This window comes from Chionomys nivalis, chromosome 3 (genome assembly GCF_950005125.1).
Source record: "Chionomys nivalis chromosome 3, mChiNiv1.1, whole genome shotgun sequence".
Classification (NCBI taxonomy): Eukaryota; Metazoa; Chordata; class Mammalia; order Rodentia; family Cricetidae; genus Chionomys; species Chionomys nivalis.
Window position 1 is genome coordinate 66,987,231 of NC_080088.1, and position 24,351 is coordinate 67,011,581.

Genomic DNA, 24,351 nt, shown 5'->3' on the forward strand with positions numbered 1-24,351 from the left:
TTAGTGAAATGGGCAGGTACAAGATGTATCGATCTGGTTCTTCCTCCCATTGACCGTGGGGCCAGTCTGTCACTTCTCCAGGCAGTGAATCACAGTGACAGGATGCATTCCATTTTATAAATTTCTTCCTTTTGTAGGATACTCATGCTTGGATCACGCTCGCCTTTTGCAGGCAGGCTCTGCTGCAATCGACAGCCATTGGGGTATCTGCCTTGAATGAATATTGGGTTTCTTTGTTAGGACAGGAGATTTTTATCATGAAGGTCTTCTCAGCCTCTCTCTGCTTCAGACTCCTGGCTTTGCTATCTGTGATGATCCTTTTAAAATCTGCACATGGAAGACAACCTCTGACCGCAGGTATGTGCGCACGAACCTCAAGCCCTACAGGTTGGTGAGTGATCCTCATCTTTGTATTTATTTCATTTACTTTTCTGCCACTGCTGAAATAACTCTTTAAAGCAGCAATATAAGTTAATCACTGCACCCTCCTTAAGTAGCTGCTGTTCTGAACTGAATATACTCTGTGAAGCTTTTCTTCTCTGGCAAATTGTGTCAACTTTGCCTTGTGTTGTACTAAATTAACGTCAGATACACACACACGCATTTCTAGTCACAGGCATATTTTAATTTGTACTATATGGTCAGAGATTTGGAATGTATAAAAAGCTACTGAGTCAGTCCTATTCCAGAAGTGCCCCGGAGAAAGAGAAGACTTCTCTCATGTGAGATTATTAGCTGGATGCTCACGAAAGGTGCACCTTGGAGAAAGTAGAAGATAAAAACCTTCTTGCAGAGCGGAGAAGCGGGGAATGCCTGGGGTGGGTGCAACACTCAAGTTAGATATTGACTGAGTTTGTCTGGGTCACTAAGTTCATAGTATGCACATTAAGGAAACAGTGTAACTGTGACATCTATTAAAAATATACCATTATAGAACCAGTGAAAGTGGATTTAGGGGCTGCTTTCTTTGAAAATGTTACTCCAATGTATGCAATGTATGCAAACTGCCCGTTCACTGTGACTTGGCCACTAGCTTACACTTAGTGGTGATTTAGGACAGAAACAAGTTCACTTATGAAAGACTAGTAAATTTTCTCATTTTAAAAGTAATGACTTAAAAAACAAAAGTAGTGACTTAAATATACTGTTCATAAAACATTATCTCTTCCAGCTTGAGACTGGGGGCTTTTCCTTTTCTTTTCTCTAACCTACATCCTGGCAGGAAGGTCCTAAACTTTATTATGCACAGCTGGAAGTAGGAGGGAATTCAGTAAATGTTCTGTGACATTAAGGGAAGAAAAGGGATCAGTTTTCTTATTTTGGGACCTAATTTACCTTTACTGTACCTCTGTTACCTCTACTGTGTTTTTAAAAACCAACGAAGCTTACTTCTCTCATGAAGATTTTCCTATTGGCAGGTGAATACCACTAGAAGCAATTCCAAGGGTGGGTCTTGCAGACTCTGTATTCTACTAAAGGCTTCTCCACTTGTTCTCTCCATCCAAATCACTTTATTTGTAGGTCGCTATTGGTCTCTGCAAGCTAATGAAATCTCTGATGGTTCTGGCATGGTATAAATATGTGAGTAATGCTGTAGTGATCTGTTGAAGACTTTGCAGCCATCATATGTGTTACTAGTCATTGCAACTCTGCTCGAGCCTCTGAGAAACATAAAAATACATATGCAACTCTAAAACTTTGATAAGATTCATAAACATCGCCTCTGACCTCAAGATTCCACAGATGACTTGATTTTCAAGTGTCTCTAGCAGCATAGTGGAAAGGTATCTCTCCGAGACCCTCTTTGATCTCAGAATCAATGAACAAATGTAGATGATTAATTTGAAGTGGCATCATTTTCTGTTCTACATATTTCAAGAATAAAATAAATTTTCCACATATATATTAAATATCCACAATGAGCAGCTCAATGCTTCTAGCTTTTATTCAATGGGCAACATTTTAGCATGCCTCAGTTAAAAAGTGCACATCTGGGAATTAGTTTACTAGAAAAGAAAGAAAGGACAACATAATCACGAAGGCCATGCAGGAGCTATTTTGTCATATTATCATCTGGGAAGTTTCTAGTGTTCTTTCTGGTAGAATTTCTTGTTTCTGTTTTTCAAAAGCTTCACACGTTCCTGTGAGCAAAAGAAAACCGTTTGTTCGTGCTGAGCCCTGGAGTGGTAATGGATCTGTATTTTCTGTCTTTGTCTATCACTCACACTCGCCTGCCTGAGCACTTTATCTTTTCCTGTGGCAAAGCCATCTCTGCATCCAGATGCTTATTATGCAGACATTTTCTTAATCAATGTTAACATTGCTCATTGAATAACATGGAAATGTGTTAAAGGAACATCTTTTTTTTTTCTTTTAAAGCTATAGTTATAGTTTATAAGTTAAAAATAGAGACTAAGATGGAAATGTGATTGTTTTAATATTTTTCTCTGCTTTCATGTTAATTTCCTTAGACATGATGTTTAAAAATAATCTTCCCAAACTTCTTTTCTTAGGAGATTCCTGTAAATGGTGGCTGTTTTAGGCAGGAAAGGATTACTGAGAACAAACATCACACAAGTGTAGTCACCAGAAACAAAACTGTCAAAGGCAATCAATTTGTCTTGAGTAGGAAAACGTTCTACTTAACACCCACAGAACAGAATGCAAAGCACAGCTTCCCATTCAAGGAGCAAGAAAAGAAAATGTATTCTTTTTAAAAGATTTATCATTACTATACTTTAAACATGAGATAGGGATGGATAGATAGATAGATAGATAGATAGATAGATAATAGATAGATAGATAGATAGATAGATAGATAGATAGATACTACAGAAGGAATGTATGATTTTGTGAGTAGAATACAGAAGTCAGCATTAGATCCCCCAGAGTTGGAACCACAGGAGGTCATAAGTCACCTTGTATGGGTGCTGGGAACTGAATGGGGGTTTTCAGCAAGAGCAGCAAGCACTCTTAATCATTGAGCTGTCTCTTCAAGCCCAAGATTTCTCACTCTCACTGTGTCTGTGTGTGTATTTAGGAAATAATTTAGTCAAGTTCTGACATATTTCCTTCACTGAAGCTATAAAAGCAATCATCACTTTCAAATGTTGAGGTTAGCTAAGCTCACACACCTACTGCAGCGAGCCCTTGTTAACCTACTTCCTGCCCACACAGTAATGATGAGAGTGAGGAGGTAAGAGGGAAAATAGACTGTATTGGATTTAAGAATCAACTCGAATATAAGAAACAACTTTTGATTTTTAAGGTCTTCATGTGAGTTCATTGTTTTTGAATACTCATATTGTGCAGCTGGAATGAAGTCTTGTCCCAATTTATACTCCCTAATATAAACATATATAATGCCAAGGCATGTGTAGACCTAAGCCCTAAATACCTGTCAGGTACATCCAGGACAGTGGAAAGAAGCTTGTATTGAATAAGTTGACACTTGCTCCTCCTCAAGTAATTTAAAGGAAACTCCAGACCACAGAATGTCTCATGTTTAAATGTAACACATCAAATAGAATCACAGAATGAAATGTTATGCTCTTCTTTTAAAATTAACTTTTAGTTCATATGTTCAAAGCCGTTGCAGATGGTTAAGGAAGAAACTCATAGAAAGGACAATAAAATTCTCCCGCAGTCCCACCACCTCTGTATCTCTCTGGCTGTCACTCAGGATGTGCACACTCACCCACCAGGTTTTAGAATGGTCTGCCATTTGAATCATAGTCAGCCCTTACTCTCTAACATTGGTGAATATAGGCGTTAAGTTGACTGCAAATCCCAATGACCTAGAGGCACATTCAGTGACTCATTAACCACGTTGACATTTGATTATTACAGGCCATGAGCTGTTTCCAGCTAACGAATACACAATTCAAGAGAAACTACTGCTGGCTCTGCTGAGCCACCACCCCAGTTTCCAGAGGCCCTCCCACGCCGGTGAGTCAAGAATAAGACCTTGTTAAAAACAGCAGAATCAGGGTCTCACAGCAAATTCCCTTATGATCCTCTAGGTCTTGCAATCTTTCTGCCTCCTCTTCCTCAGTTCCCTATGTCTTAGGTGTGGGAGTGTTTTGTAGGAATAGTTTGATTGGTTGTGGTTTTCTGTAGTGGTCTCCGCCCATGGCAAACAGAAGTTTCCTTGTTGAGGAGTGAGGACTGAACTTATCGTTGGGTCTAAGGACCAATATTTAGAATACAGTTAGAGATCATGCCGAGTTAGTAAAGTGGAAGTATGTAAATTCTCCTCCCAGATCCAGGACTTCACTAGCTTAGATGCTGTACAGAAGCCTTCAGTGAAGACCACTGTTAGACATTCATGATACAAGTCACAGAGTTATTTAAAATATTAAAAGTGTATTTTATTCCATGTGAGAATTTTAATGTGCTTATAGGCGGATATAGGTGCTTGCTTGTGCTATAGGTTATTGTGGTTCAGCATTATACGCATTAGAAACATATTTGGTGTTCTCCATTAGGAATGAGAGGGCAGTCTTGAAACATGAAAAAGATAATTGCCTTCCATTATGAGCATAAATGCATATCCTGAAGTGAATTAAATGCTACCCTACCCATGGTATGTTTTTCACTTGACAATGTCTCTTACAGGTGTAGATCTGCCCATTAGACCAGAAGACCTTAAACAGGTGAGAGTGCAAAATAGTTCAATGCTCAATTTTAAGAACTCTTACTAGATACATTTTTGATACATTATTTTTCAAGAACTATTGATATTACAGTGTAAAAGTTCTATTTCCACTAGAAAAAGAATAGAGTAATTTTTCAAGAAACAGACAACAAGTGGACAACAAATTATAGTGAGGCAAAATCACACACACACACACACACACACACACACACACACACACACACTACAGCAATTGTGATGATACCAGTGGCCTAATCTGTAAAACCCGGGGATATAAGTTGGTGTTTTCCGAAGTTACAGTTTTTAAATAGTGTAATTTTACTTCCTGCTGGAAGAAGTTATGTGGTTTCAGAAAATTAACCATGGAAGAAACAGAAAAAGAAACATGAAACTTGGCTTCTAGCAGTTTGTAGCGACTGAAGTTCTGCCCTCTTGACAAGGAGCCCCACCCTCTCCATCAGTTCATCTTCTCTCCTCCTTAATATCTCATAAAGAGTATTTTAATGGCTGAATTATAGAATGTCTAATCTCCTTCAACTACAAGTTGGTGCAGTTCCATCATCATGCAAAGAGTTTGGGTATTTGGAAATAGAATTGGGCCCATCATTCTCTTCTGAGGAGCAAGAACCTGTGTACAGGCAATATGCACACCAACCCTACACTGATAGAGTGGGTCTGTAGTGGCTATGTGTTAGGAGAACTTGTTAAATATTAAGGTTAGGTTGAATGCTGGGTGAAAACTATAGGGTCTGAAATATGTCTTTTTTTTCTAGAATGGAAAAGGACTCCTGGAAGTCCAAGCAATCACATATTCTCTAGAGTTTATTTGTGAGGACTGAGTGACTATATGAAGGACATAAAGTTAAATATAGCTACCAAGGCTACACCTAAGCTGACTTGATTTGTAAATACCGTGCATATTAGTGACATTTCTATTGCTGTGAAGAGATAGCATGACCAAGAAAACTTATAAAAGGAAGTATTTAATTGGGGATTTGCTTACAGTTTAAAAGTGTGAGTCCATGAGCATCATCTCAGGAAGCATGGTAGCAGGCAGACAAGCATGGTACTGAGGCAGTAGTAGCTGAGCACTCATATCTGATCCATAAATAGTGGTCAGAGAGAGCGAGAGTGATACTGGCTTTTAAAACTTTTAAGTCCAACCCTAGTAGCACATCACCTTCAACAAGGTAGCGTCTTCCCAACTCTTCCTAAACATCCAATATATGAGCCTATTAAGGCATTCTTATTCAAATGGCCCCAACCTGTTTCTTTCTGATTTCTTATTAACTCTCATACTTATTGCAGACAACTTCTGAATGCCAGTCTTTTGGGCTTTTATGCATTTATCTTTCTTTAATTTTTTCTTATGCCTTTTCTTTTTTCTTTCCTCCTCCTTTTGTTTTTTGGTTCCCTCATCTTCCTCTTCCTTAATATTTCATAGCTAAAGAAGCTGAAAAGACAGTTTATGCAGGGAAAGAGTGCTGAACATGCCGCAGATGCTGTAGACAGCAATCTATCCCCTTCCCGTGCTAATAAAAGAGGTAAGCTTTTATTTCCATTGTAAAAATGACTTCCAAAAGATTCTTTTGATAAAGACTTCTGTTAATAAAAAGATAATATTGACATTTTTCAGTCCTCTCATTGAGATAAAGATGATGCTTTTAAGAAAAGACTCTAATGATAGTTTTTTCTTTGCATAAATAAATACCTCATTGATACAATATTTGTTATAAGCATATATTTGATACAGACAGTTAGGAAAATTATTCTTCTGAATCACTAGTTTTTCATATCTTTAACAGAACTTTCTTGCTTATTGCTAACTGGGTTCTTATTTTTGAAAGAGTAACGATTCCATCTGTTTCTCCAGTTCCTTAGTGATGTGAATTTTTTAAGGTATATTTGACTTTTCTGATCAACACCCTAATTTGTCTTTAACTTCTGTAAGAACATATTGCTGCAATACTACTAAAGAAAGAAAAGATAAGATAATATTAACAACTTAACACAAATCAACCAATTAATATCACAATATTTCAAAATACAATAGATAAGCCTTTAAGCTGCAGAGCCAGATGGCTTGAGTTCAAATCCTATCTTTGATAATTCATATCTGTATGACCTCAGGCATTAATTTCTTATGAATGGGACTTTTTATATAAAATAATTTTCTTTTTTTATAATTTTTTTATTAATTAATTTATTTAATTATTAAAGATTTCTGCCTCTTCCCCGCCACCACCTCCCATTCCCTCCCCCTCCCCCAATCAAGTCTTCCTCCCTCCTCAGCCCAAAGAGCAAGCAGGTTTCTCTGCCCTGTGGGAGGTCCAAGGACCACCCACCTCCATCCAGGTCTATTAAGGTGAGCATCCAAACTACCTGGGCTCCCACAAAGCCATTATGTGCAATAGGATCAAGAACCCATTGCCATTGTTCTTCAGATCTCAGTAGTCCTCATTGTCCGTTATGTTCAGCGAGACCGGTTTTGTCCCATGCTTTTTCAGACCCCGGCCAGCTGGCCTTGGTGAGTTCCCGATAGAACATCCCCTTTGCCTCAGTGTGTGGGTGCACCCCTCGCGGTCCTGAGTTCCTTGCTCTTGCTCACTCTCCTTCTGCTCCTCCTTTGGATCGTGAGACTTCAGTCTAGTGCTCCAATGTTGGTCTCTGTCTCTCTCTTCTTTCATCGCCTGATGAAGGTTAATATTCAGGAGGATGCTTATATGTATTTCTTTGGGTTCACCTTCTTATTTAGCTTCTCTAGAATCACGAATTATAGTCTCAATGTCCTTTATTTATGGCTAGAAACCAAATATGAGTGAGTACATCCCATGTTCCTCTTTTTGGGTCTGGCTTACCTCACTCAGGATAGTGTTTTCTATTTCCGGTCAGAATGGCTAAAATCAAAAACACCAATGATAGCCTCTGCTGGAGAGGTTGTGGAGAAAGGGCACTCTCCTCCATTGCTGGTGGGAATGCAAACTTGTGCAACCACTTTGGAAAGCAGTGTGGCGGTTTCTCAGGAAAGTCGGGTTCAACCTACCTCTCGACCCAGCAATACCACTATTGGGAATATACCCAAGAGATGCCCAAACATACAACAAAAGTATATGCTTAACTATGTTCATAGCAGCATTGTTTGTAATAGCCAGAACCTGGAAACAACCTAGATGTCCTTCAATGGAAGAATGGAAGAAGAAAGTATGGAATATATACATATTAGAATACTACTCAGCAGTAAAAAACAATGACTTCTTGAAGTTTGCATACAAATGGACGGAAATAAAATAATTTTCATGGATTGTTAGGACCAATTTATTTTACTTAATTTAGAATGCTACATGGCATATGATAAGTACTTTGTGAGCTTAAGTGAAAATGCATTCCAATGAATGCTCCATAATTATTATTTTATTCTTTATAATTGCTATGACTATTTTATATATGAGAAAACTGTATTTTATGAAAATTAGATTACAGGCCTCAAATCATGCAACTGGTAATGATCGTAAAGGAGAAAGTAGTATGCGATAGTAGAGAAAGGATGAGGGGGAGGAAACTTTAGCTTTATTAAGGAAGATTGGTAGTTTCTACTTTGCATCATAGAAAACAGTGGAAGATCTAAGAATATCAGTGATTAATTCAAAAGGAATTTGACTAGAAACATTCCTAGTGTCATATGAGGGACAGAGGGAAACAGCAGCAAGGAAACACCTCAATGGTGGTAGCTTGGGGGAGGTGAGCAAAAGCAAATTACAAAAGGATTTAACTATGGATATGTATTGAGCAGTATGTCAACAAATATTTTTGTGGGACTGCATATGAGGAGTCAAAGAATGGCAGTGTCTAGGTGACTCTACAGTTGTCATCCTGAGAAAGAGGAATCGAGGAGCTAATTTCGATTAATCAAACTGGGATCAGTTAAAGAGGAAAAAGCATGAAGAGGAGAGATGTTGAAGAAGGGTGGAAATGGGGACCCGTTTGCTTGCAATTTCCATTGGTGCAGTTTAGACTGTGCTGTGTATCTAATGCTTATCTGAGTCTCAGACACTTAGTGCAGCTCTATACCTTCATGCCTTGCCCCTATATCACCTAGAACTATTTTAACTGCTTCCAGGGTGCTCATGGCAGAGTATGTGCCTAGGAGAGGCATTGCAGTTGTGAACTGCCTCAGATCTAAAGTTCTACTTGCTACCCCTACTGGCAGGATTAGTTCTAGGCTGCCACCATTAAGTTAGGATGGTGAGTATCAAGAAGTCCCCATATTACCTGGTTAGGATCCACCAGATCCTTTGATCTTCATTAAAAAATATATAAACTAAGCTGGGTGGTGGTGGCACATGCCTTTAATCCCAGCACTTGGGAGGCAGAGGCAGGTGGATCTCTGTGAGTTCGAGGCCAACCTGGTCTACAAGAGCTAGTTCCAGGACAGGAACCAAAAGCTATGGAGAAACCCTGTCTCAAAAATTAAAAAATAAAAATAAAAATAAAAAATATATAAACTATATTCATCCTGGTCCTGAGATGATTGTACAGCCCTCACTACAGTGGCACAAAGTATAAATGACTGACCTTCTGGGTCTGTTCCATCAGGAGCAATGTAGCAATTCTTCCTTTGTATTATTCTAAACATTGAACTGAAAAGTGAACTTATTCACTCCACATGCACCCAATAATTTCTAGATGAACAGGGAAAGGATAGACACAATCACTTAATCTCCTTCATAAAGGAAAACAGGAGACAGAGACAGTAGCTCTGAAATTTTGCTGGTCACGTAATAAGGGCATTTCCTGAAATGGAGAGTGGGTTTTCTTAGGACTTCTTAGTTTCTAGGATTTCCCTGTCTGTTGTGTCGTTAAACCTGTTCCTCCCTTCCCGAGACTTTAGCTTTTCCATTCTTAACTGTGAACATGGTCTTAATTAGGAAAATACTTTCTTGTGAATTGCATAGGTTTCCCAGATCTCTTCAAACTCAAAATTTCATTTTGTCTTAAACTACCGGAGACAGTTTTCAACTCAAGGGTCAAGATTTCTTTTGCAAGGATATTTTATTTGTTTGTTTTCATTTTTCGTTTTAAGAAAGAAAGAAAAAGTAAAGAAAAAAATTAAGAAAGCTTATCAACTATTTTTATACAAGTATTTTCTTAAAATATTTATTTTGCTTTCTCACCTGCAACTTATAACAACTTTCTTGAAATCAGTTTAAATATTTCTTAAACTCAACATTCTTAGTTTAATTTTCCCCCATGAAATTTTTATTCCAGCTCTTACTTAATGCCATTTTAAAATGGGTTCATTTTCCTTAAAATAATAACCTCAGTTTTCATCTATTTAAGTGGAAATTATGGAATTTCTTTATTTTTGGGTAAATGCAAGTCTGCATTCTTTCTCTGCTTACTCTTTCTCTCCTCACTTCCCTCCAAATGTGAGTGTGTGAGTGTGTGCGTGTGTGTGTCCATGTAGTGAAGACTTCAGCGATTCCATAATTTGGCTATTGTGACTATTGCAGTGATAAACATGGCTGTATAGGCATCTCTATAGCATGCTCATTTTCATTATTTTGTATGTAATCTCAGACATGTAGCTCTTTTTGTTTCCTTGATGATACCTATTCTGACTGGAATGAGAAATTTGCTTTATGGGATATCCATGGTTTCTCGGTACTAATTTCAAACTGTCCTGTAAATCAAAACTTATGCCAATACAAAGGAACAGAAATGATTATTTAAATGTTAGAAAAAGCAGCCGAGTTGGTATCCAGGCAGTTGGTTTTGTCAATATGTTATGTGGGGCACTGTGTTCGGTGTCATCACAGCAAGATAGCAAAAGGTTAAAGGAGTGCAACAGGCCTTTTCCTTCTAGAACTTACTGAGTGATCCTCATTCTAATGGAATGGGGCTGGGGACCGTCGACAATATCAAAAGGCCTGAGAAACTGTTGGAGAATCCTGTCTCTCCCACTAGTATTTTAACCTTAGTACATCATGGGTAGCAAAGTTGTGCTGGTAGTGACTTCAGCGAATAGATGATTTTAAAATTTAGGAAAGCAGCTCAAATGGGATGTGTGAATTTGACATTTATCAACAAACTCACATCTGTCATTTTGCTGAGACCATTCATGGAGCGACGCTCCATACAGAGGGAAGCTATCTCAGGACTGAAACTCAGGTCAGAGAAAGAGCAGAAGTGTGAAACTGAGAGAGAATTAGTTAAAAGGGTTGGGTAGAAGCAGATACTAACGAAGGAAACAGTGCAGAACAAAATTCACAGAAGCCAAGTTCAAGCACATCTTAAGAAACTTTGGGGCTTCTGAACTGTGATAGCTCCAGGAAGATGAGAGTCAATACCTACCTGTGAGTCCAGGAGCAAAGAACCTCAATAGGGGGCCAACTTCTTATTAAAAAGGGCCTGGTAAAACAATTGGAACCACAGACAACAGACAGTTCCTGTATGTGTTTATGTGTTCATGTGTGTAGTGTATATATGTATGTGAGTACAGGTGAATACAAGCGTCAGTTTGTACAGAGACTGGAGGGCAGTCTCAGTTGTCATTCCACAGACACTCTCAACCCTATGTTTTTTTTTTTGTTGTTGTTGTTGTTTTTTGATTTTTCGAGACAGGGTTTCTCCATAGCTTTTGGTTTCTGTCCTGGAACTAGCTCTTGTAGACCAGGCTGGCCTCGAACTCACAGAGATCCGCCTGCCTCTGCCTCCTGAGTGCTGGGATTAAAGGCGTGCGCCACCACTGCCCAGCTTCAACCCTAAGTTTTGTGACAATGTCTTTCGCTGTCAACCCTATTTTTTGCGACAATGTCTCTCGCTGGGATGGGAGGTTGCCCAGTCAGCCATAGAGTCCTTCCTGTATAGACAGCTCTTCTGAAGAACACTTTTCTGTGGGAACACTTGACGTTAACTAGAATGACATAAGCTTCAAGAAAAGTTTTTTGTTGTTGTTGTTTTTTAAGCAAAGAGATAGGAAAGCATGGTCCTGTGTGATAACAAGCAATAAGGTGTTGTGATAACGACTATATGAAATAGATGAGCAGGTTAGCTCATGAGACAACACCCATTCTTTATTAAAGTCAGTACCACTGGTGCATCTAAGAACAATGAGTGTGAACAACCATGCATGAAGGTGAAATGGACCCCCAAATCCAACTTAAGGCAGTAAGAGTTTTCATCTACTGGAATAGTTTTCCTTACAAATTTAGTCTATAGCCCTTACATAGCTGCTCTAAGTATAGTTGTTCAATACTGAACACAAGTGTGAGTTAGACAGACCTCAAGGGTCAGCAGCGGTTAAGCTGGCTGGAATTTAACTTTATGAAACTGGTGGATGATTTGCATGCATGGGGTAATTGACTTTATTAACAGTACTATGCATGGTAGTCCTTTCAGCCTGGCCGAAAATATTCTCCAAACTATATTCCCCAACAAACTTAACTGTACTGCTATGGGATTTAAACCTTGGCTCCGTGTCAGCTCTTATTTTTGTGCCAGACGGAGATATCCAAAGATATCTGGAGGAACAAACTGCACGATGATGATGACTTTCCATAACACACTATTAAAGGAAGCCTGGATTAAAGGGCCATGTTCTCAGCTCAGATCTGAAAATAGACTCCTGCCTTCACAGGAGCTGAGTGCAATTTTTCAGAAGGACAGATACAGCTCTACCTACTGAAGATATAAAATGACTCATTGATGCATTTGAAAACTGAAATGGTGCCAAATTTGGTTTTTATTTGTCTTTAGTAGTGTAATGTGATCAGAATATTAAGGCTCAATGTGATGAAGAATAATTTATCTAAATGTCATTTGGTGACTTGCAAGGTGATTGTTAAGCTCCCTGTTTCTTCCCTCAACCAACAGAATGAAGAATAATTCACCTAAATATCATTTGATGGCTTGCAAGGTGAACTTAAGCTCCCCTTTGCTTCTCTCGATCAACAAAGGATCATTTAGTCCCACCTTTTACTTATATGACTTCTTCCTGAGCACTTCAGTTACACAAAATATGAAATGGAGGTGTGTGTCTCCTAGATCACCCTTTGTGGTCCTCGGATTGTATTACGTGCACTGTAATGCGGAAGAGTGGTGACCCGTAGAACTTGCACAGCAGGACCACGCTCTAGTTTATATTACCCATTCTGGCAGTCACTAACCTCTGGGTGTTACTGCGAATGTGGCATGTGGCTAGGATAATGAAAAACATGAATTATTAATTCACTTATTTTTAAGCCCACATAAAGCTAGTGCTTACCATATTGAACATTTTTTTAAAATGATCTTTGTCTCTTTTGCGAGCCCATAGACTATTTTATTCAAGGAAGATTTTTTAAATCCTTCTAATAACCTGCTTTGCTTTCCTTTTTAGCTTGTTTTTGGAAATACTGTGTCTGAGTCTTCTCTGGATATAGAAAAGGAAAGAGCACCTAGGAAGATGAATATTCTCTTGCTTCAAGTTTGCCTCCATTTCCGGCCTTAAGAAACTGGCTCTTATTCTGCACATCCTGTCCTTACTTTCTCACCTGCCCCTACCTTGTTTGTGGTTGGCTTAATGCTCATGTGGTAAAGAATGACACTGGCTGCTCTCTGGAATAGAACTGACCATCAAAATGGCTTTAAAGCTGAAACTGAGTGTTTGATTTGTTGTAAGCTTCCTAGAAGTCTATTCTCTCTCTCTCCTTCTCCATAATGCTTTATTGTTGGCTGTCAATGAAAAATATTTTGAAAAGCATCTGAGAGAGTTAAAATAAATTATGTAGTCTCAATTCACGTGGAAAATATGCAATATTCTTCTTCCTCGTTTTTATGACTGTGTTTTCTTTGGCTTCATTGGGACCATTTCCATTGAGAATACTAGGGATGAATACATTACTAAGGAACAGAGATGCACAGTTTGCCTCATCACAGAAGAAAATGATGCTAGATCTCTCAGAAATAGTATGCGAAGAAAATGTTGATAAAACGACTTGCTTTGGGGACTCTTATTTATGAATTTGCTTCCTCTAGAGCATCGGGGACTCTTTGACACCCTCTGCATGCCTAGAACAGGTGGGATTCTGTGTTCTGAAACAAAACCCAGAATGCATTGGCTTTCCTTGTTAGGTTTTAATTTCCCATGGCTCCATTTTTATTTTCTTATAGCTGAACAAGACTGTTTAATTAATTTCGGCCTCAGAGCTTAGGCTTAATTTTGCCTGACAACTGCTCTGACACAGAAGCATTCTCAAAATAACTTTCGAATTAAGGAATATTATGACTGCACTATTATGTGACCCACATACATCCATTTGTTTTATAATACTGAGAAGTGCATTTTTATCTATGTACTAATGTGTAGTGTTGAATGATAAAAGTATTTCATAAAAGAGGATGATAATGTTTATTAAACTAGCATTTCATAAAAGATAATAAATTCCTTTGATAAAGCTGAGGATACCTGAATAATGAAGACAGCTGAAAGCCTAGTGAGGTGACACATAATAAACAGAGACCCAAATGAGGTCTTTCAAGACAATGACAAAGGAAATTATCATGATTAGGGGTAGGATAGGGAACTCAGCTGAATGTATAGCAAGATCTCATAGGTTCTTTGAAAAGGTGATATTTAGGCTGACCTTCAGTGCTGGGAGGGTCAGCAAGTGGTTGAAGAAAAGAAGCAACCCTCCAAGGTGCTGGAGAAAGGGGAAACTAGCACTACAAAGGCCAAAATCGGAACTTGACAGCCTTGAAAAAGGAAAGGAGTCAGCGTGCTTGTGGTCTGTGGGCAAAGCCCATGAAAGTCCAGTAAGGTAGGTGCGTTATAGCCCACTTGGCAAAGACAGTGGGCTGGTATTTTATTATAAGTAAACAAAGAAACAAATATAAAAGTGAAAACCTCTCCCCTGATGGAGGGAAAGCAGACCAAGATCAGCACATGCATCAAGTCTTTGAAATACGACTTGCTACTCTGGAACCACAGAGAATGTCGCTTCTCTTCATCAGTCACCAAGGAAAAGCTCTGGTACACAAATGATGTCCATGTGACCATGAAGCTCTTATTCTACATACGTCTGTCCTGGAGTGAGCTTAGTTTCCTTCTAGTGAACAAATTTCATTGTTAGAGTGCCAACTATTTAGACAGAAGGTCTTTCTAGAAACGGTGTTGTCTTCTTAAAATCTAAGATCTGAAAATAGAGATGACAGATTGGATTAAAACTGGATTTCACATTAAAAGAAGAAAAGAAAAGAAAAGAAAAGAAAAGAAAAGAAGAAGAAAATAAAGTGAACAGCTTGAGCACCATGCCTGCGGTAGTGTGTATACCCCACCTCAGGAGCATACAAATACACAGGAGCAAACATGAGGCTACAAGAATTAAGGAAACTCCTGTGTCCTTACAAGAGTTGTGAGCCCACGCACAAGGCTATTATAAAGATTAAGATTCCAGTTTATGTTTAATCACACATTTAATTACTTTGGAAAAGTTGGATAACGTTCCAGCACATTGAAACTTACACACCAAGCACAATGTCACTGTTGCTTTTTCTAAAATACAGTTCAGCCTTTAATAATTTAAGAAATTTAATTCTCCAAATGATATGGAGATTAAAGGTTTAATTTAGTAAATTTTGTGTAGTGTTAAATTTGACACTGCAGCTTAGAATTACAACTTCCTCACAGTTCAAGTTGGTTATGTAATTAATATTAGGACTCAAAAATTCATATTCACATATTCATTTGCTCTATGTATCTCTATTTAGAAATGAGAAAAAAGACAACTATGTCATGGCACAGGTATGTGGGTTCACATGGATCTGTGAAATGAAGACTCAGAGACACTTGAGAATGAACTTAGCCTTCACAATCTCAGGGGTCCCCAGCCTTGGTAGAGTAAAGCACTTTCTCTTCACCCAGGGCATTTTCATTTTTCCCCATGTTTATATTTTAGCCAGTAGATTTCCATATGCTCAAAGCACCTTAAATGAAGTTTCCGAAAATACAGTGCCAAGTACAAATACCTGGTTCAGGAGGTACCAAGGTTTTCTAGATTGCCCCAGCCAAGTTTTGCATAGGATTTGTATCAATGGGAAACTCTCAGACAAGATTCACACAGGGCAACAAAAGGTATCTGTAACACAAAGGATGGAGTAGGGCTGGTACTTAGCAGCTAAGCCAAACGTGACCCAGCATGGGTTATCCCAGTCGGGAGAATGGGGAAGTGTGTGTGTGGGGGGGTGCTAACTCTCTGGTACTAGGAAGTTCTGCCACATATGTAACTTTAAATTATGGATTTTTAAATCGGTGATTCCCAGGGGCACATAGCTTAATTTACTGATATACATTGTATTAAAAAAATGAGATAGGCTATCACATTATCTACATAACTGATGTTTTAATTTATAGTTAAGAAGATTCCATTTCAATCAGAATATTACTGTTTATTTTTCTATTCTTTCTAATGTGGTGGTAAAACCAAGATGTATGAATTAAAGTAGGTTTAAGTTGAGAAAGTGATTATTTTTCTTTTTTTCATTGAAGTTGGCTTTATGAGACAAGTGCATTCACTACACAGAGTGGAGCATAGGTCAATATGTTGTAATATCTGACTTTAAGTCATATGTGGTTGCATATTTGCCTTCCTTCCTTCCTTCCTTCCTTCCTTCCTTCCTTCCTTCCTTCCTTCCTTCCTTCCTTCCTTCCTTCCTTCCTTCCTAATTCTTCCCTTGTTTCTTTCTCCTTTTGAAACAGAGGTCTCATATTGGCTAGCCTCACACTTTCTACTTAGGCGAGAGTTGCCTTGAATTCCTGATCTTCCTGTTGTTATCTCCAAGTGCTGGGATTATGGGCATGGATCACTATATTAACTAAACAGAAAATTAGTCTCTTTCATGCTAGGAAGGTACTCTGTCATTGATTTGCATTCCTTGCTCTCATAGCCTATTTTTGAATCAAAGTAATGAAGAAAGCCAATTTGTACAGCTCAAATTCAAACTTTAACATGAGATAGTTTAGTCTAATATTGATTTTAGTATCTTTTATCAAAGCAGAAAGCACTACTGGTTGGTTTGGTAGCTTAGAAACATCTAAGGAAGTGAAAAAGGAAAACAAACAAAAACAAAAGCTTCTAACATAGAAAACATTTGTACAGTACAGCTCAATGCTGGAAAAAATCAGCAAAAGAGACAGCAATTTCTTTTCAAATAAATCTTTTAAATTCAGAGTTCTGCAGAACATTTCACAAAGGCCAATTATATTAATTTTCTTATACTAACTTTTAGATATTACTTTCTAAAGAACACTATTGCTCAGCTTTCTCAAAATGTATGTCCCTTTGCTACAGCTTTCTACCACACTTGAAGCAGCCACTCACTTACTGCCTTTTCTCTAAGCCTGGAGGGGAGACTTTCAGCAATTTGACACATTTCAGAAGAATTAAAATGCCCTCTTTCTATAAATCATTATGTATGCTGTACTCATGCTCCTTTCCTTACTCTTCAGGTCTTTAAACCCTAGGTTTCTAGAAAGTACACCAGGTCACTGAATTGTAAAAGCATTAAGGACAAGAGAATGCATAATACTTAACAATTGTTTTTAAAGGTAGTTTTGGGAATCACATAATGGTTTATGAATCATTAAATATATCCCCCAAAGATATTCATGCACTGAAATAATCTGCACGACTTAACTAAAACCATAGCAACACTAGGGCATGATGAATTGAGGGGTCTCAAGCTTTGGGAAGGTTTGCAGAAGGTTAATTCTTTAACAAGTTCACCAGCAAGGAGCAATGAAGAACTTCACTGAAGCATCTTCTATAAGTTCTGTGCCATTTCTCGCAAGACAGACATATCTGTAAAAATGAAAGGTGAAATTGTTAAAACTGTCTTTGCCCTCTGCAGATCAGATGAAAATCCAAAACTTCAACAGTCAAGATGTAATCCTTTAATCATGTGGTACTTCGTGTCAGCTTTTAGTTACATGGCATATTTTCTACCATAATGTAATGATTTCAAGTAACAGTGAGTTAAAAGTGCATTTGTGATGAATGAGCTAAGAACCTATGCTCAAGTTTCAATGGAAACTATAGTATTTATTTGTCAGTTCTTTCTTGAGATCTCAACTATTTCAAAATTCTCTTGAGTTTTTTATCTTCATTCAAAGGGTGTTATGAAAAGAAAAAGAAAAATAAAGAAAAATTGACTAGAGCTTGTTTAGCTTCAGGTACACATTAATAACTTTATATTTTGGTCCTGATACAAGAATCCAATCTTACACAATCTTTTGCACGTGAGATTCCTGCTATATTTTGGAGTCCTGATAATATATATGAGCAATGATGCCAACACCATACTAAGATGAAACTGTTGATCTAAACCAATGATATGTGCCTTACATCCATTAAAGTAAAGTCTTAATTCAGGTAGTAGCAAGTGACTGCCATTTCAATGACTGTTTCTAATGTCATGAAGTAGGTGATCCTGCCTTCAACACTAATTTCTAATTCCTCCTAGAAAAACTGAAAGCATGCACAAAATATCTATTGAATGTGAGTTGCTTAAGCCAATGCCTCTACAGTCTCAAACCTTTAGTATGATGTGGTGCTGCTGACTGGAATAAAATACGTAAATCCCAGATGACATTCCTTTCCAAAATATAGAAGATGAGAAATTGGCTTTTTCTCTGGAAACTTGTTAATTTCTAGCAGTTGTTTGTGGACTTGACCTTAAACCAAACCAATTTTCTATGACTAGGGAGCAGTTTCACTTTTAGTGTGAAACCTCAGTGTGAAACCCAGAAGGGAAAAACCCACAGCTAAACCTCCTCCAAGGGAAAGCACTTCAGCCCCCATGGAACCGAAAGAGACAGAGCATGTGTTCTCTGTGGTTTTCCCTGTGACAGTTAGGGCTGCAGGTATAGCATAGGGGTATTACACTTGCCTAGCATATGAAGGAGCTTGGATTTGATCCCTGGCACCAACTGACCGACCAAAACTGACAAACATCAATAGTCTGGAATCAAGGAAACTTGGTGGGTCAGAAAGAGAATATTGGCCTAGAGAGTGAAACACCTGATTTCTCCACCTTGCTCTACATAAGATTTGTAACATGTGGATTGCACCCATGGGTGTCAAATTTCCTGAACTGTTTGGGCAAAGCAAGACTTTATGTTCTCAAATCTACAATTAACTGCCTGACTGTATGAACTCTCCTTAACAATGCTCAAATTCTTATCTTGTAAATGTTATGCTGTACAAACTGCACCCACTCTTTAATGCAAAGAAATATTGTGATAGTAAAAAATGTATTAGAAATAACAGAAATTTGAATGAAAATTGCGTATAATTTTATAGGTTTTGTTCTTCATTCAAATCTTGGTGACAATGGTTGGAAATTACAAAAACAATGACTGAGAAGTGACTGATGAGAGAGAAATGGATAATGCCCACTTTCTTCTAGGCCTTCACATGTGATATCACTGTCTTCAGGGTTCACTGGGAATGGCCATTCTTACAATGACACTCTGAAGTTTGCTGAGTGGATGGTAGTGTAGAAACTTGTATGTCACTACCATACTTTGGACATAATAGCAGCTGGGCTATCTTCTTTCTGTCCAGATTTCTACTGTGTGAAAATTCATATGAAAATGAGTTTCCTATATTGACTATTATATGAATTTTTGGAAATTGAGAAATATGAAAGCATGTGATAATGAAGAATGGCAAAAGAAATCAGTGAGAATTATATCAATCTCAGAGTCATGTTAATGTATCCTGAAGTTGGAAGACGTGCTTTTGGTTCCAGGAAACACTTGGCTTTTAATAACTATTAGCTAACTCTTGTTCAAATATAAGTGTAGCAGTTGTTAGCAGACTCAAGGAATGATCACATTTAGGCTATTTCTAGATATGAAGGAAATAGCTCTGTGTGAGTTTTGAGGCTAGTACCGTTCAAAAGGCAGTGATGCCCTCAGTAATCAGTGCATGCTCCTGCTTTCAAGGGGATTCGGTGACTACAGAACATCAATATCGAAGAATCTTGGGCATCAACACTTCTTCTAATTAAGTCATTATAATAAAATATTGACCATCATTATGACTTTAGAGTTATTGAAGGGAAAGAAAAACTATTTTAATTATGAAAGGATTAGGCCAATGTCATGAAGGAAGCAGAAAACAGAATTTCCACATCTCTGCACTGAGATGGTTAGAACAGCTGCAGGCTGTAGGAATTCTTTGGAATAAAAGCAGGACCTTTTATGAGCTTTCCTGGAAGGAACCATGATGCCTGGATGTCAAAGTTAATAAGCGTTTCTTGTTCGTGATATAATTTATTTTAACGAACTAAAAACGTAATTTATCATGTTCTCCTAGTTTTCTTATAACTACTTTCTGACCAAAAGCTATTTGGGGAGGAAACTTGGCTTAAACTTGCAAGTGGTCCATCACTGAGGAAAGGCAGGGCAGGAACACACAGTAGAAGAATGAAGGTAGAAACCAAGACATACCATTGACTGGCATACTGTCTAGTTTGCTCCCATGCACATTCTTAGCTAGTTTTCTTACCCAGTTCAAGCCCCTTCACAGTAGGCTTGGCCCATCTGATCCAGGCAGTTCCTCAGTCAGGTTTGCCTCTTTGTAAGTGCTTTGCTATGTCAAATTAGCAACTAAAGTTAACTAGGAAAAATATTGGTATAACCTTAACTCTTACTTGCACATCAGCCTTAGACAATTGCACAGGATTATGTAAAAATAACTAAATTTATTGTTATGAAGCATTGGGATGAGTGACTTTTCTATTTGAAAGATAAAATTCGGCACCCCTCAAGTGTGTCCAACCTACAACTTTTGAGCTGCATAGCCTCGAGGTAGCACAATGTAAATTGTAAATTTATGTGAATTATCACATTTTGAGCATGTATGAAGCTTTAAAACTTGATGTATTTTGAGAGTGAACTTTCAGGATAGATAAAAACGTCATGTTGTTGTCTCAAAAATTTGGACAATCTTCTTAGGCTGCTTGTTTCCTTTCTAAAAGTCCTCTAAATCATTTAGCATCAAAAAAGTCGGGTGGTAGTGGGCATGTCTTTAATCCCAGCTCTTGGGAGGCAGAGACAGAGGCAGGTGAGTTTCTGTGAGTTCAAGGCCAACCTGGTCTACAGAGCAAGTTCCAGGAGAGGCTCCATAGCAACACAGAGAAACCCTGACTTGAAAAACCAAAATAAATAAATAAAATAAAAAATAAAAAATGAAATAAAATTAATTGACTAAAAAAATATTTGCAAATGTGTATATATATGTGTATGCACACACATGTACACACACGCGTGTGCACGCACACACACACACATATGCTAAAATCCCAAAAAGGACATTTACAAGTAGGAATGGGTCCATTTGTCTAGTGTGAAATGTTTTCTAGCACCTGCCCATAGAGTGGTGGAATTGTACTCACGAAGGTAATTCGTCAGCCTCTGGAACTAGAAAGTCGGTTTCTCCCAATCCGATCCATGGGGATTCCAAAGCGTTGCTTTTTTGAATGATCTGCTACTTTCCTGTGACAAACCATGGAGAATATTTTATGCCAGTGTCCAAGTTATCAAACATTACTTTTGCTTTTTAATTAAATGCAAGTCTGAGGCTCTCTTCAGAAGTGGGAGCAAAACTTACATAATGTTCACCAGTTAGCAGTCTTATCTCTGACCATTTGTCAAGAAAATTAAAATTCATAGAAACAGATTCAAATCATATAGCTCCTATGAAAACTCACATCTTATCAGCCTATTAAACTGTCAATGACCTAGTTGATGAACTCCTCTGCCTCTGCAGATTTCATTCTCATATTGCACTTAGATCTCTAAATGGAGCCTATGAAGAAGGATAATGGATGGAGAAAGGAAAATGTATAGAAGCTAAAACTGATGTGGCAGAAGCCTGCCTCTCATACATTCTCTGAGATGTCTAGTGAAAATGCTTTGTATGTGATCATCTGTGTCTGCTTAGATATTTTCTGCATCAAGGATTGGTTGCAGAAATGAACTATAATGATATAATTTTCTGCTCTGTGACTTTTGTATTAGTCACTTTCCACTGCTGTGATAAAACACCATGACCAAGGCAAAATATAGAAGAAAGGTGTTATTTGGACTTATGGTTCCAGAGCAAAAAGAGTTCATTACCATCACAGTGGGGAAGTGGCTGTGGGTAGTCATGTCAGCCTGAGCAGCAAAGAATTTACAACTTGAACCTCAAGCACCAAGCAGTGAGAGTGTTCTAGGAATGGTGGGAGGTTAGTTACATAACTCCTCCAGCAAAGCTCCACTTCCTAAACTAACCCAAATGGCTCCACCAAATGGGGAATATGTACTCAAACATTTGAGCCTATGGGGCACACTCCTTCAAACTGTCACCACTTCCATGAAGGAAAACTTACTACCTTGTAAAATAACAGGAAATACATAATTTGTAGAATTAACTTAAATCCAATGAACAAGAGTTATAAGAAACTAGTCATGCTTCAAGATTTTGCTGTAATTATAAACAATGTGTGCTAGAATAAAAAAATCTCCTCTATATTTTGTTATTTTTTGTTTTATGTTTTTTTTTTTTTGAGATAGGGTTTCTCTATATAATTCTGGCTATCCTGTAACTCACTCTGTATATTTGGTTGGCCTCAAATTCACAGAGATTTGCCTGCCCCAACCTTGCTAATTCTGGGTTTAACAGTGTGCAACACTATGTAGGGCTCTTCTCCGTATCATAAATTAACTAACTTTGCCAAGACTAATACAAATAAACTTTTAATTTATCATTTTCTTTTAGCAATGAGAATAATGTCTTCTCATCAGGGTCCACATTGAATTCCCTGACTCATAATATGTAATTTTATATAGCCCAACCAAGTTTCAGATACGATTAAATTTATAGATTAGAAGATTATGCTGATTACACCTGAGTGGACCTGGTGTCTTTCCACAATAGTTCCTAGAAGCAGATGATAGTGGCAGAAGAAGAGAAGCTGGGGCATCAGGTAATCAAAGCAGTCTGAGAGGGACCACAATGACCACGGACAGCATGAAGATGAGAGAGTCATGAATGAAGGAATGCTGCGGCTCCTTAAGGTTTTTGCAAGGAAAATGGGACCTCAGTCCTTCAAGCATAAGAGCTGAATTCTCCCAACAATTTAAAAGAGATGAAAATGCGTTTCCCAGGGAAATCTGGGAGATTACAGCCTGATGATACCTTCACATCATCTGGGTCCAGCAGGAAGACAAGGCAAGAGTGTGAGAGAACACATAAAAAGGAGTTTATATGCCATCATTGGCCAGAAATCAGGCACATCTCTACCTAACAGAAAAAGAGAATGGGAGAATTGGCCTGGAATGATGGAGTGTGAGTGATAAGGATATACTTAACCTTGATCAACAAAATTATGAGTTAGTAATTGATTGTAATTTATTATGGTATCAGCAAGAATAAATACATTTCTCTGTATGATTCAGGGCTTAAGTGCCATGGGGCTAAAAAAACAAGATATTAAATTGATGTGGTGTCCCCCTTCCTTTAAATTGATTTCTTCATACTATCCATCATTAAAATTCCTGGACCGATGTAGGCAGAAGCCAATGTTGGGCAGAGAAGAATGCTCAGGGGTGACAACTCAAAAAGTCAGTAATGAATCGAATCCCCCACCAGGTTTTAAAAAAGGGGAAGTAAATGACAGCTCCTAAGGCCCCTTTAAGTTCAAATGCTGTGAAAAAAATTCATTTGTTTAGTTTTCTAAAAATAAGTGTACTATTCTTATAGAATATATAAATTACACCAGAATGTTCACTGGTTCTCAGAATTGTTTCCCAAATCTCAGGTAAAAGAAATTTTAATGACATTTTTCTTGCTTTTTGATAGCTGATGTTTTCCTGCCCAAGCAAATGAGTAGGGGCTGTACTTGTGGAAAAAAAAACAAAATAATTAACTTCCTTCCATCCAAGCCACAACCAGTCTCTCTTCTTGCTGTCCCCAGGTTTGATCTAAAATGAGTTAGGGACCGGGAATTAGGACTTGATCTTTGATGAGTTATTTTACTTAATGTTTCTGGGATCCTTGGCAATTCTGTTATTCTAAGCAATTCTTTATTGTCTGATAAAATTTAGATACAACCTGGTGTTCCTATCCATCGGAGCTTTAAATTCATTCAAAAGTCTTACTTTTTAGGTACTCTTTGGTTACAGTGTTGCTTTGTCTCTTGGCTGGTTCATGTTGACAATGGTGACCGAGGTGACACGTGCAGAGATATTTACACACTTCTTCAGCTCTTGCTCTTGCTAGTCCCAGCTGAATTACTTCCATACTATTTGAGCTCCATAAGAGCAGAAGACTGGGCTCAGTGGGCAGAGATAGGTAGCATATGGTTTTGTTCTAACATCTTAATCACTTTAATTCATTTTTATCAAATGTGGGATCCACTGCAAAAACTTACAGATAACTAGAAATAATTTATTATGAGCTGTGCATATAAATAGGCTCAATATATAATCAAATTAGCATTTAAAAAAGCAAAACCAATTATATTCAAAAATTCCAGGAAAATCAGAATGGCTCATAAAGTCCGGGAGTTTATGCATATTTTATATCAGTTCAGAAACAAAATGGTAAACTGGCAGTTTTCTTAATTTTTGTCTGATATCAAATATGTGCATAACTCTGTAACAGGGG

The 24,351-nt window shown here is 37.9% G+C and overlaps 2 protein-coding genes across 2 annotated transcripts in view; one reads left to right on the top strand and one right to left on the bottom strand.

The window, feature by feature from the left end:
- The first annotated feature begins 257 nt into the window (after nucleotides 1-257).
- Uts2b (urotensin 2B) lies at nucleotides 258-17,589 on the top strand. The gene is made up of 5 exons (XM_057764654.1): nucleotides 258-357; nucleotides 3,850-3,948; nucleotides 4,618-4,655; nucleotides 6,102-6,201; nucleotides 17,543-17,589. The coding sequence occupies exons 1-5, from the start codon at nucleotides 258-260 to the stop codon at nucleotides 17,587-17,589; spliced, it is 384 nt and encodes a 127-aa protein (XP_057620637.1).
- Ostn (osteocrin) overlaps nucleotides 17,372-24,351 on the bottom strand; it is a 43,335-nt gene continuing 36,355 nt past the window's right edge. The window contains exons 4-5 of the mRNA XM_057766185.1: nucleotides 21,095-21,194; nucleotides 17,372-17,493 (exon numbers count right to left, since the gene is read on the bottom strand). Coding sequence (XP_057622168.1) covers nucleotides 21,107-21,194 — 88 coding nt within the window. The 3' untranslated portion in view covers nucleotides 17,372-17,493; nucleotides 21,095-21,106. The remainder of the gene's footprint in view (nucleotides 17,494-21,094; nucleotides 21,195-24,351) is intronic.